Below are 12,773 nucleotides of genomic sequence, written 5' to 3' on the forward strand. Positions count from 1 at the left end.
CATGAACAAGACAAAATTTTGTATTTTATTTCATTTTATTTACTTTAAATTTAAATAGCTACATGTGGCTAGTGGCTACCAAGTTGGCCAATACATCTAGAATCAAATATTTCTAGAATAGCTTTATACTCACTTTAAAAATAGGTTCTATTTTTCTCCCATTGTATGAATATTCAGATAATTTAAATTGTTATTCTGATGCAAGTGGAAAAAACACACAATGCATTTAAGACATAGGCATTTGAATATTAATTTTGATCTGAACTAATGATACGTAATGCCACTTTATCCATCTCTGAGAAGGAGCAATTTTGGCTAGGATTTCTTTCTAGCTCTAAAATGATATGAATCTACACGATTATCAAGTAGATTCTGCAGGAATCCTCTTTCTAAGTGCCTCTCCCACCCACATAAAGGTCCATGAACACTACTTCCTGATGGAGCTGCCACTATCATGGGAGATTCTACACCCTCACCTCCCATTGTTACTGCTGTTGCTTTTTCTTCTCTGTAAACGTAATATAATATATAGTTTACTCAGATAAATTGCTGGCGGGGTAATTTGTGTCCAATAACTGCCATCGCTGAAGAGGAACCAGGACATTCTGAGAGGCTGGTGGGTACTATGTCAGAGAATTTGCACTCATGCCCTTATTTGTTATTTTTAGATGTGCAATCTTGGGCAAATTACATAAATTCCATGGGCCTCTATTTCTTCTGCAAAAACAGTTGCAGCATCATTTTGTGAGATGGTATATATGATACTATATGATCTTTTTAAAATGACATTCAAATGTTAATTGTGAGATACTAGAAACTTCAAAAACATTCACTGAATGAATGGACAGGAATGACCTTAATACTAATTTGTGATGCCATATGGCCACAGTTAAAAAGATATGTCTAAGAACCAAAAACAAAGTAGGATAAAAACTACGTGAATTCATTTTCTTTGTCTTTAGTGAGAGAGATATTTAAAAGATGACCATTTTTTAAATTGTTTACTGAAGCAGATCAACATCCCCATGGATACAGGATGCTCTGAACTGAGCTGACAAGCTAATGTAGACCACCACTAGAAGATAACATCCCTAGGATGGAGCTAAGAGGTGAGCCTGTGAAATGGTCGGTTCCATGTAAATCTGTCAGAAGACTGGCATGTTGAGACTGAGTTGATACTGGGAAAACTAGTGTAATAGCTATAAACTAAACATACAGGCAATTATGACCTGTAACAGTGATCTCAAATACAGCTTCACACTGGAATCATCTGGGAAACTTTTTAAGTAATATCCTGATACCCAGGCTCTCTTTGCATTGATTAAATCAGAATGCCTAGGAGTAAGAGACACCTCAATGATACCCTTAAATCTACTTCTCCAACTGGCATTTAAGTACTTAGGAGACAAACCAAACAAGAGAACTTTCCCTTTGCCTCAAGGCTTCATATAGGCCTATCCTTCTTGTCTTCACAACCAGCTCCTCCAGGTGGCTGTCTGTCCTGGCCTAATGCAGCCTGTGCGACTCACTTAATGTGCCTTACCATGCCTAAGCTCTCAACAAGGTCACCATGGGCCACATTGCTAAATCCAATGGACTTTTTGACTTGATTTCTCACTGTGACCACTTTCTCTTCCAAGGGTTTCATTTCCCTACATAGAACATATCAAACTTGTAATTATACAACAACCTATGTATTATATTTAGATCTTCTCCAGTTCCACATATAAGCACTGGGAAGGCAGGCCCTCAACTGGTTTTGCTAACTAGAACTTATGTTTCCTGACAATAAGTGTTTTGCATGTGTTATAACTATAATTAAAATAATAACAAAATAATAATACAATTCAAAGAATAAGTGAGTCAAAGCATAAATGGTTTCTGTTATAGAAACTTAAACCTCACTAATTTATTTGAGTACTTGATGACAATATGTGGGAAGACAGAAAACATGGAGAGATTTTTAAAAAGTATTTGACATGTTAATAGTAATTTCTCTGAATTATAAGGCTGAGTATTTATAAATTTCTTTTATTATATTTTTTATAATTTCCAAATTTTGTAGACAATGGAGGAGAAAAACTATTAAATATTTTATTATTGAGAATATAAGAATCTATATTGAGAATATAGGATCTATATTGAGACTATAGGATCTATATTTAATAAAATATTTATTAAAAAGAAAAAGAAAAAGAAGTCAAGAAAGTCTACAATAAAGTAAATTAAAAATGGAGTGATTATGATATTGGAGATCATATTTCAAAAAGGAATGAAAATATTTATAAATAGGAAACAAAGTGTAGAGAAATGAATGTTTATCTATATGGAATATTACCTGGACTCATTAAAAAAATTTTAAATTTATATTTATTGTTGAAAATATTATAGATGTCCCCTTTTTCATACCTATTAACTTCTACCTCTCCTCCTTCCCCCCTCCAGGCCTTCATCATTTTAAATTTTAACTAAAAAATTAATGATTGGACACATTGAAATCTCCATAATTGCAGATAATAGTATATTAATGAGTTTTGAAAAATAATCAAAAGTCAATCATAAAGATAAATATCCTGTGATTCAATACAGTTGTTCTTATTAAGACATTTCCCTGAATTATTTAATAATTTTTCACCTCCACTGTCTAAAATTGTGTTTGAACTTCATGTCTCTTTCCTTTTGAAACTGGTATTAGGGAAGTATGATATAAGTTTTAGTTCTACTGGCTGTAATGCCTCTCTGTTACAGAAAGGACATATTTGAAAACATGGGCCTACTTTCTAGAGGCGATCTGAGGAAGCAGGAGAAACTGTTACTGCCAGTAAGAAGCTCTAAGTATCAAGTGTATGAAAACAACAAATTACCCTTTGTGTAGCAATGTGTAGCAACTCTGTAGGAAACTCTAAACAATTCCATGCAATCAATTGATTTGGTTCATTGTCTGGAGCCTTTCCCTATGTTTCTGGCTTGTGTAGGGTTAGTCAGATCAGCCTTGCTCAACCTGAGAGTTTCATTTACTAGAAGCAAGCATTTCATGACTCAGCCTCCACATTTTCAAGGCTCAGGAGATGCCATGTTTGTGTTATGAAGCATCACCCTGGAGCTTCAACGATATCTCTGATTGAATACTGGAGAGGCACCAAGCTCTGAAGCTGGGGTGTCATCCCCATTGCGGCCAGACTGCCAGCCAGTCACAACATTACATCACTTTGTTCTCTGCCATGCCTGAAAGCAAGAGCCTATACATATACCTTTCTTTTAAATACTCGTGTGAAACTCAGTTTGAATTATCTGCCATCGAAGAAAACTGACATCTAAGAGGACCAACATAAAGAACACACATAAAATATTCATTTCTCAAGATTCACTGCCTTTCTTTCCTAATTAAACTAGATCACTAAAACTATATTCTTACATTGTAACGTTCTGACCATTTACAGAATTTCCCTCATAGGAATGAACTATGATCTATTGTAAGATAATACCTTGGCTTTCATCAAAGGCTGATGTAAGAAGAAAACAAACAAACAAAAAAACAGAAACACAGAACTATGTATAAAATATTTCTATAAAAAAATAAAATGTCTTTGAAAGGACTCATTTATTTTATTGCTCAATGTTCTTTGTATTAAGACTTACTGGGTTTGCTACTAGCTTTGCTTTCACTTTAGGATGCACTATAAGGGAATGAGAACTCCCTGGTTGGTGTCTAACATATTCAAATGTGCAGGCAGTGCTATGAACAGTAAGGCTGTCTACCTCTTGACCACTGGGCATTACCTTCTGACATGCGGGGATCTTGTTTTTATTTTCTTTTGTTTGGGAGGATACAGGAGTGGTATTTTAGGTCCTGTATAATGAACTGGGAATGTGTAAGGTCTACTTTTCTGGAGGTAGTTCTATCACATATTTGAAAAACACATGGTCATTGTTCATATGACCTCACAAAAGAAATGTAGCTATTATTTGGTTGCATAATGAAAGATATCTGGCTTTTTTTTTTTTTTAACCACTATTTGAAATGAACACAATGATGATGCATATGATTGTGGTGGAGAAATTAGCTAAATGGATTTGTACTATGTCTCTGGACCTTAATTTTAAGTATTTTTTTTTCTGGATTCTAAATTCTTACTTAGATGGATGAAAGTGCATAATTTTATGTCCTAATTTTCTAAGAGGCCCTGACTGCTAAAGCCTAGAATAGTACACTCATAGAATTTTCTTAAAAGATGAGAATGTTCTCTGCACTGTCTGAGAACATTTATTGGTTTAATTTTAAGTAGTTAGATTGGTTAGATTTAAATGCACAGGGGTGTACATGCCCAGTGGTTACTGTATTGGCCAATATGTTATTGTGCATTGGGCATTGTTTTAGAGTACAATATTTATAAAGTTACCAGGGTTCCAAGGCTAGAGAGTTAAATTTAATGCCACCATCATAATCTTTAGAATAGAAAAGAAACCATGAAATGCAAACATATAAACTCCCCATGATGGTAAGCACATTGCAAGTAAGGACCCAGTACCATGAATCTTTCTATTCTCATAGCATCACTATAGTGTCTTACATGCGATGGATCATCATCCACTTCTACTCCTCTATTCTATAGCCATGGGCAAAGGCTTAGAATTAAAAAAGTGAAGGGCATTTGAAAACACATATAAAAGTTATATGAAAATCGTAGTAACTAAGAACATGGCTAGGCCTTAACTCTAATCCTAATACCCCACAGACTCCTTTCACAATTCAAGTATGCATAAATAAATAAACACATATGCCAAAGCATAAAAAAAAAATTCCTCTCACATAAGCTTCACACAGTGCATGTGCTTTGGGCAACTTCCTTGAAGACACAGATTTACTTCTATAAAACCCCTAGAGGTATCCTTAGGCTTCTGGTAATCCACCTCCTCTTATGTCTTATTGCTTAATTATAGTGATGTATTTAACTTATTTGTCACAAGAAAACAATAATTTTTCACTTTGAAAAAACATGTGTTCACAGTGTTGCTTAGATAATACTTAAGAATACAGAGTGCAGGAGTTAAAGCTCTCAAGGAAAGAGAATCACTGCTATTGAATTGTCCCTGGAGAAGCTAGAAACGTCGACCAGCATATTTAAAATAAACTGCGGCGGCCCCACCGCCTATAATGGCGCTGGGAGAGCTGTTTAATGCACACCATCTTGCAGTAATCGCTGTAGTTTAAAATAGATTTTAATCAAGCACCATCTGCATAATAGGCTGAACAAACAACATAGAACTCCACTTATAACCCTTATCATAGAAAGTAAATATTATACAGTCTTCACCATAGAAACTGGGCATATCACAGCACCTTTTGTGACTGTGCTGTTTCTGTAAGTGAACATTTTCGCTATACTTAAATCCTTTCTTTCTCTCTCTCTTTCTCTCTCTCTTTTTTTCTACACTATGTAATCTAAAATCCCCTTATAAGAATGATTTCAAATAAGCATGGAAAGCAAGTCATCTAGTTACTGAGAAATCAGCAAGGCTATAATCCTTCTTTCATTTTATACTCAGGTTTTATTATGATTACTAATAAACACAGTACATTCAATGACTCAAAACATCTATGAGAGAAAAAATAGGAGACGCTATACTTTTGAAATGATTCACAAGTGTGGGGCGTTGTACTTGTACCATAATTGGTAAAGCAAATTCAGTTTTAACGATCCTTGACTCTGCCAAACAGAGCTGGTTATTATTTTAGGATAGGTTTAGCAAAGATACTCACTAGCCTTAGGGAAGATATTTGAAATCAGGCCTACTGTCCGGAAACATTGCTTTAAAGTGAGGAAGTTGATTGCAATTATATACACCTATTAGTTACATTTATAAATTTTGTTGGATTCACTTGGTCTTATCTAAATCTATTGTACCTATCTGGGGCATCATGTTTACTTTTTCATATTTTGGATGGAGGGTTTCTCTGGCCTTACAAAGAGTGCATAGCTATTGCGATAATATCCCACTGAATAAAATGCCAGGTGCCTATGTTTAGCCTCACTTTATTTTTATTTTTATGAACTAATCAAATATGCTTAATCACATAAGGTATGAATCATCTAAGAACAAAGACACCTTGAAAATACTATCCTAGTATACACTTGAATGAATTACAGGAATAATTATTTGAAATTGAGTATTAACTGGCTACTTGACTGCATTTTATTATTTCCTCAGAACTAGTTAGTTAAGTTCAGCCTCAATCAATGGGACACTTTATTTTTTATAAGCAAGGAATATATATTTTATCAATTGTTAGGGTGTAAGAAATGCTTTAGAAGTATTGTGCACATTATAGCATGTGAAGTGTTGAACAATTGCATAATAAACACAGTTCACTGTGGAAAATACCAAAATTTGGAGTCCCAGTTTTAAATAGCCTGTCCTATTGTTAGATAATGTGACTTGATATCTAGCTCTAACATTGCTTGATTTCATTGTTTATAGAAACCTGTCTGCTTATCATTTTTACTTTATTCCAAGAATTTTCTTGCCTGTAGAACAGGGGTAAATAAGAAGTCCTTTTCTAAATTCTGTAATTGTTGCTCTAGTGACTTTTCTTATTGCCTTTGAGAAAAACAAACAAACTTCTCTTTCTGTTACTATGGAAAAGCACATGCATTGAGAAACTAGTAAATTAATAAGACACTCTTAAATGCAAATAGTGAATGAAAGCAGGAACCCAGGGAAATAAGCAAAATACCAAAGCCAGCTTTCATCCTGAAGATAGTTGCTAAGCCTGGTGAAAATGAGTCAAAGGCACAGTAGATAGAAAACAAAGCTCATTGTTTACCAAAAGTTGGATGTTTAGCAGAAGGTTTGCTATTAAAGTAAGGACAAAAGGGAATTATAGTGTCAATGTAAGGGGGAAATTTTTTTTTCTCTTGTATGTGCCACCCAGGAGCTGCAGATGATACTGAATGGAAAGAGGAAATATCTCTTGTGATAATCCACAAACAGAAGCCAGCATTTGTAACAACTTATATCCTGAATGCCAGCATTTATAATAATTTACCCAAACAGGGTGATTTGCAGAACTTTAAGGCAAGTGTCATTCTACATTACAATGGTTTAAGATGCTTGTCAGAAGCAAACAGAAATAATCTTTAGAGGAATTCACTTTCAAATAAAGTCTAATGGAAGTCTCATTAAGTCATAATTAATATCAGCTCTCATTCCAACAGCAAAAAAGCAATATAAAACAAGGCATTAAAACCAAGAGCCAACAGCAATAACAGAGAGTAGAATCAGACCCCAAAGGACTTCATATATATAGGAATTAGAAAATGCTTAAAGGACAAAAGAGATTAAGTATATGGATAAAAAGCAAGCAAGTAAAAAAAGTCAAAACATATTTGAGAAAGAAGCCAAAAAAATCAGAAATATAAAATAATTGAAATGAAAATTTCAATAGATCAGCTTTAGTTTTAGATTAGGTATTATTGAAAAAAAATTATATACTGGGAATTGATTTAAATTTTACTTAAATTAGAATAAATAGAGGGGCAAGGAAATGCAAAATGTAAAAGAAACAAGTCATAGAGAATAGTATGAGAAAGTCTAGCATATATCTTATCAGAATTACAGGATGAGAATGAAGCAAAACCACAAGAGGAAATATATGAAAAACAATAATGCCTGAAAATTTCTCAGAATTGATAGAAAAGAGAAATATTTAAATTCAGGATAAATTTAAAGAAACCCACACATATCACAGTAAGAACGAAGAACAACAAAGGCAAGAGAAGATCTTAAAACTAGTCAGAGAGGAAAGACAGATTACTTTCAAAGGAAAGGCATTGATGCAGTAGAATTTTCAAAAGCAATAATGAAAATCAGGATTCAATGAAGTAACATAATACCTTCATAAAGAGAATCACTATCAATCTAAAGTTTTATATCTGGTGAAAGTACTTTTTAAGGTAGTTATATTTCCAACAGACTCTCATGCAATTAAATTTTAAAGGGATAGAGAAAATGATGCCAGATGAAAAAATATTAAGTATGTGAATAAATCTAAAGAAAAAAAGGACTAAAAATAATAATGTTTTGTGAAGTATATAAAATGATAGAAATTAATTAAAATTATCATTAAATAACTAAATAACAGCAATAACTGCTTCATCATGATTTGGAATGAAAGTAAATAAGAAGGGTAAAGATATCAATCAATGTTAGACTTTTATGCATTTGTGTTACTTGGGTAGCTACTAAGTGAACAGAAAAAATATAAAATTTCCAATATTAAAATGGAATGAGCAATTTCCAATATTATTATGGAATGAGCAAAATAAAAACAAACTTGAAGAAGGTAAGGAAAAAAAGAAACATATGTGAGCTAAATATGTAAACATACTTAAATGGAGAAATAAGCCCAAATATTTAGTACTGAAAGTTAATGTAAATAAAGTCAGTTTCATTTAAGAGTAGATTATCTAACCATATGCTATTTACAAGAGACATACACAAAACTTAAGGATATTTTAAGCAGAAAAGTTGAAAGTAAAAGGATGGAAAAATATAGATTGTGATTCTTAGCCCATAATTTCCTTAAAGAAAATACTGCGCTATAAATATACTTGTAATGCCAGAGATTTTGTGTCTTAAAGTGTCTACTGTATCACAAGTGCTGGATTACAGGCTTAGAACCACAAGCTACCCAAGTTTATAGTCTTTGATGTTTTACTGTATGTCTAGTTTATGACTTGAGGCTGTCAACACAGCTCCATAGCAATCAGAACTGTGGGTAGTATTTATAAGGCGATAATTTATTTTACTGATATATTTACAGTATTTCTCTGTCAAAACAAACTTATTTCATTTCATTGTTCAATTAGATAAATGGGAATTAATATGTAATTGCTTAAGAGAGCATAAAGTGTTAAGAGGGAAGCTTTAAAGGCTTCTTTTGCTGCAGTGAGAGTAAATATTCTTTTTTAATTCTCTTGTTAGAAATGATTTAGATGATCATTTTGACTTAATGCTATTTCACATTTAAATGGAGCTATTTCAATACAACACTCCACATAAATCCTGCTCACATATACAGGGAAAAATCCCAGTTTAATCTTTAACTGTGATGAAGAAGCTTGAGCATTTTTGCCAGAGGACTGTTTTTAGCCATTTAATAAATATAAGTTGATTAAATGATAAGCAGGATTTTGCATCAGAATGAAGGTGAAGAACAGTATGTAACCTTGGAATGGGATGGTGGGTATTCTTGAGGTGGAAAATACACCTAAACTAAATATGAGCTTGGAAATATTTCTATAGACAAAAAGCCATTTTTGACAAGGGCTTTCTTGAAAAAAATCTATCCCTAAGCCTTCTCACATCACTAATTCAAGAATATACCACTATAGAATATAGGGTCTACCACAAAATACTACTCAATCATTCACAGTGAGTTACAATTCATTTTGAGAGGCTGATGTTGAGTGGTTGGATAGGCTACTCACTGGCAAACTCTCACACCAGCTTGGAAGCTCATAACATACAAATTCATGTCTCAGCAAAATGATAAGATATGGACCTTATGGGCCAATAGAAAATGGCAGAATCTGTGAATGTAATTTCAGGAATTTCTGGTTTCTACTCAGATTTCTACTAATTTAGGTTGAAGAGTGTGGAAAGTGTTATGTAAGTAAGAATAACCCTGCATAAACTTTACTATAAAAAATGCTACTAATGCCGAAACCGGTTTGGCTTGGTGGTAGAGCGTCGGTCTGCGGACTGAAGGGTCCCTGGTTTAATTCCGGTCAAGGGCATGTACATTGGTTGTGGGCATATCCCCGGTAGGGGGTGTGCAAGAGGCAGCTGGTCAATGTTTCTCTCTCATCGGCATTTCTAGCTCTCTATCTCTCTCCCTTCCTCCTCTCTGTAAAATATCAATAAAATATATTTAAAAAAATGCTACTAATTTTACATCTGAAATTGTCGCAACAAATACTTAAAAATATATAACCCAGATGTATAAATAATCTTTACCAAAGGATTTTTTAAATTGGTTTTAGAGAGAAAGGGAAGGAGAGAGAGTGAGAGAGAAAGAGAGCAAGAGAGACAGGGAGAGTGAGAGAGAAAGAGAGCAAGAGAGACGGAGAGAGAGAGAGAGAGAGAGAGAGAGAGAGAGAGAGAGAGAGAGAGTGAGAGAGAGAAAGAGAGAGAGAAAGTATCTATGTGAGAAGAAACATCAATGTGATGTCTTCTGTATGTGCCCTGGTCTTTTGGTATACAGGATATACAGGATGGTACTCTAACTCCTTGGTCAGCAAACTGCAGCTCAAGAGCCACATGCGGCTCTTTGGCCCCTTGAGTGGGGCTCTTTCACAAAATACCAGAGCCTGGGCGAGTCTATTTTGAAGAAGTGGTGTTAGAAGAAGTTTAAGTTTAAAAAATTTGGCTCTCAAAAGAAATTTCAATCATTGTACTGTTGATGTTTGGCTTTTTGACTAATGAGTTTGCTGACCACTGCTCTAACCAACTGAGCCACTCAGCCAGGGTGAGTAGAATATATTGTATTTTTCCCTTGACGTATAGTATATATCACATATATTTAAGAATTTAACTTGAATTATTCATGAATAATCTAGCATTTAAGTAACTGGCCCAAATTCTTAATGTGCACATTAACTAGTAGGTCCAAATATTCACTGGCTATTGAGAACCATTAGATTGATACACATTTTCTTAAGAACATTATGTGAGAATTTTATAAAGGAGAAAGTTGGGATGTGGGCTCTGGATTGCTTGGTTTGTTTATCAAAGATGGACTCACTGGGGCATCATTCACCACCTCCAGGAATTAAATTGTCCTGTGAGGGAAAGTCTTTTCAAAATTAAGGTTCCAAAAATGCCAGAGCATTAGTATTACCCAAAATAATAAAAATATAGCCAATATAGCAGCCTTGTATTTGTTACCAGGCTAAATAAATCTATTTATCTGGATCTTTAAATAAATTAGTTCATATTGGCCTTATGCAGTAGGTCAGAATCCCATAGTGCTGCCTTTGGTAACAAGTTGACAAGTTTAATTTCCCAAAAGAAAAGTTCTTGCAAAAGTGAAAAGAAATCTAAGGGCTGACACAAGTGACAACTCATTAGTAATATTTAAAAAAGAGAAGGAACTAGTTCACATGTAAATGCGAGTGTTTTTCATAGTAATTAGGCACAAGAGTCCTTCTCACTTGGACAAATCCTAAAGATGCTTGCCTGAGAAGCAAGACAATAATGAGATAATTTTGGTTTTTGAATGAGGTTGCACTTACTTTCGGTGAAGTCATTTGAAAAAGCTGCCTTAAATATTTTAAAGAATTCTGTAATCTAAGGACATTTAAAGACACATCTCCCATATAGATAACTTAATGTGACAAAGACAGACAGACAGATAGTCAAACAAGCATAGTGGCATGGGACTAATAATAAGTAAGCAGTGAATCACCCAGCTTTTCCTTTGGAAGGGGGTCAGTAATATCCTTGCCCCTTACGTTCCTCATCCTCAATATGAAATGACTGGATCAGATGATCTCAACAGTTTTATCTATTAATCACACACACACACACACACACACACACACACACACAGCACCATCTTTGTTGTCTTCTTAAAATGATTAAATTGAAGTTGACTTTGAGTGGCAAATTCAGCTTACTCACTGTGAAGACCCTGTATTTTGTGGATGCAACTTATTTTTATGCTTAATACATGAATATTCAAAAGATTTATTAGGGGCTCAAAAATGTAGTTGGACAAGGTGATTCAATTCACCCGGTTATAACCTCATGCTTCATAAAAAAGTAGGTCCCCCATCAACGTTCCTTAAGCTGGATGCCACAAACTAGCACCTACCACAGGTCAAGGAAGGCTCCAAAGAAAACCTCTGTAGGCAACAACAAGCATTTCCTACAGGTTCTGTAAATAATGTCGTCCTACCTTAGACGACTCATCGCCTTCATCTTCATGGACTGAACTGGATGGGGAAGGAGTTGCAGACTTGCTTCCAGGTGGAGACGGTGAGTTGTGGGGGACAGTGCTTCCACCCATATTCAACCCAAGCTGAGCGCTCAGCTGGGACTGGTTGATGGTGGTCAGCTGGCCATGCTGCATCATTCCCGGCTGCTGCCGGATGTCTGCAGGCTGGCCCCTGGGCCTCATGGCTGCCATCTGAGGATGGGAGCCATACTGAGCTCCTTCTGGGTTCCGTATATCTTGCATCTACAAAAAAAAAAAAAAATAGATAGGAATAATTTTCTCAAACATGTTTTTGAATAAATTAAAAAAAATATTCTATTAAACTAAAAATTCTGTAAGATGTCCTGCTGAACTATACACATTCCCCTCCCCTCCCCCATCCCTCTAACAGTATGTATATCCTAAAGGTGCTGATATCATAGAATCTGAGAATTCAATCAACATCACAGTTCATTACCAAAGAGCCCATTAATTATATGTATAGTCATTATTTGCTAATAAAATGTAAACATCATTAAAATATTTATGGTATAAGTTTCAAAATATTGATGCTTATTAGAGTGTCGGCATTATATAATTATTAAGTGATTACAGCATTCACAGCAGTTCATGAAATCCTTTTTTTTAAATTGTGATTATTTAAGAAAGGTCTGGGAGTTAAGCATGCTGTTGTTCTCAGTTTAATTCTATATAGCTAGTGTTGGTTAAAATGATCTACTAACTTCAAGACTAAGAACGCTCAGAGGTTGGTATTAACCAATTGATTAACTGA

General features: G+C 34.4%; 1 protein-coding gene across 1 annotated transcript in view; it reads right to left on the bottom strand.

Moving 5' to 3' along the window:
* TOX (thymocyte selection associated high mobility group box) overlaps positions 1–12,773 on the bottom strand; it is a 300,985-nt gene that overhangs the window by 38,056 nt on the left and 250,156 nt on the right. The window contains exon 4 of the mRNA XM_036436987.2: positions 11,963–12,244. Coding sequence (XP_036292880.1) covers positions 11,963–12,244 — 282 coding nt within the window. The remainder of the gene's footprint in view (positions 1–11,962; positions 12,245–12,773) is intronic.

This window comes from Pipistrellus kuhlii, unplaced genomic scaffold (assembly GCF_014108245.1).
Source record: "Pipistrellus kuhlii isolate mPipKuh1 unplaced genomic scaffold, mPipKuh1.p scaffold_m20_p_14, whole genome shotgun sequence".
Lineage (NCBI taxonomy): Eukaryota > Metazoa > Chordata > Mammalia > Chiroptera > Vespertilionidae > Pipistrellus > Pipistrellus kuhlii.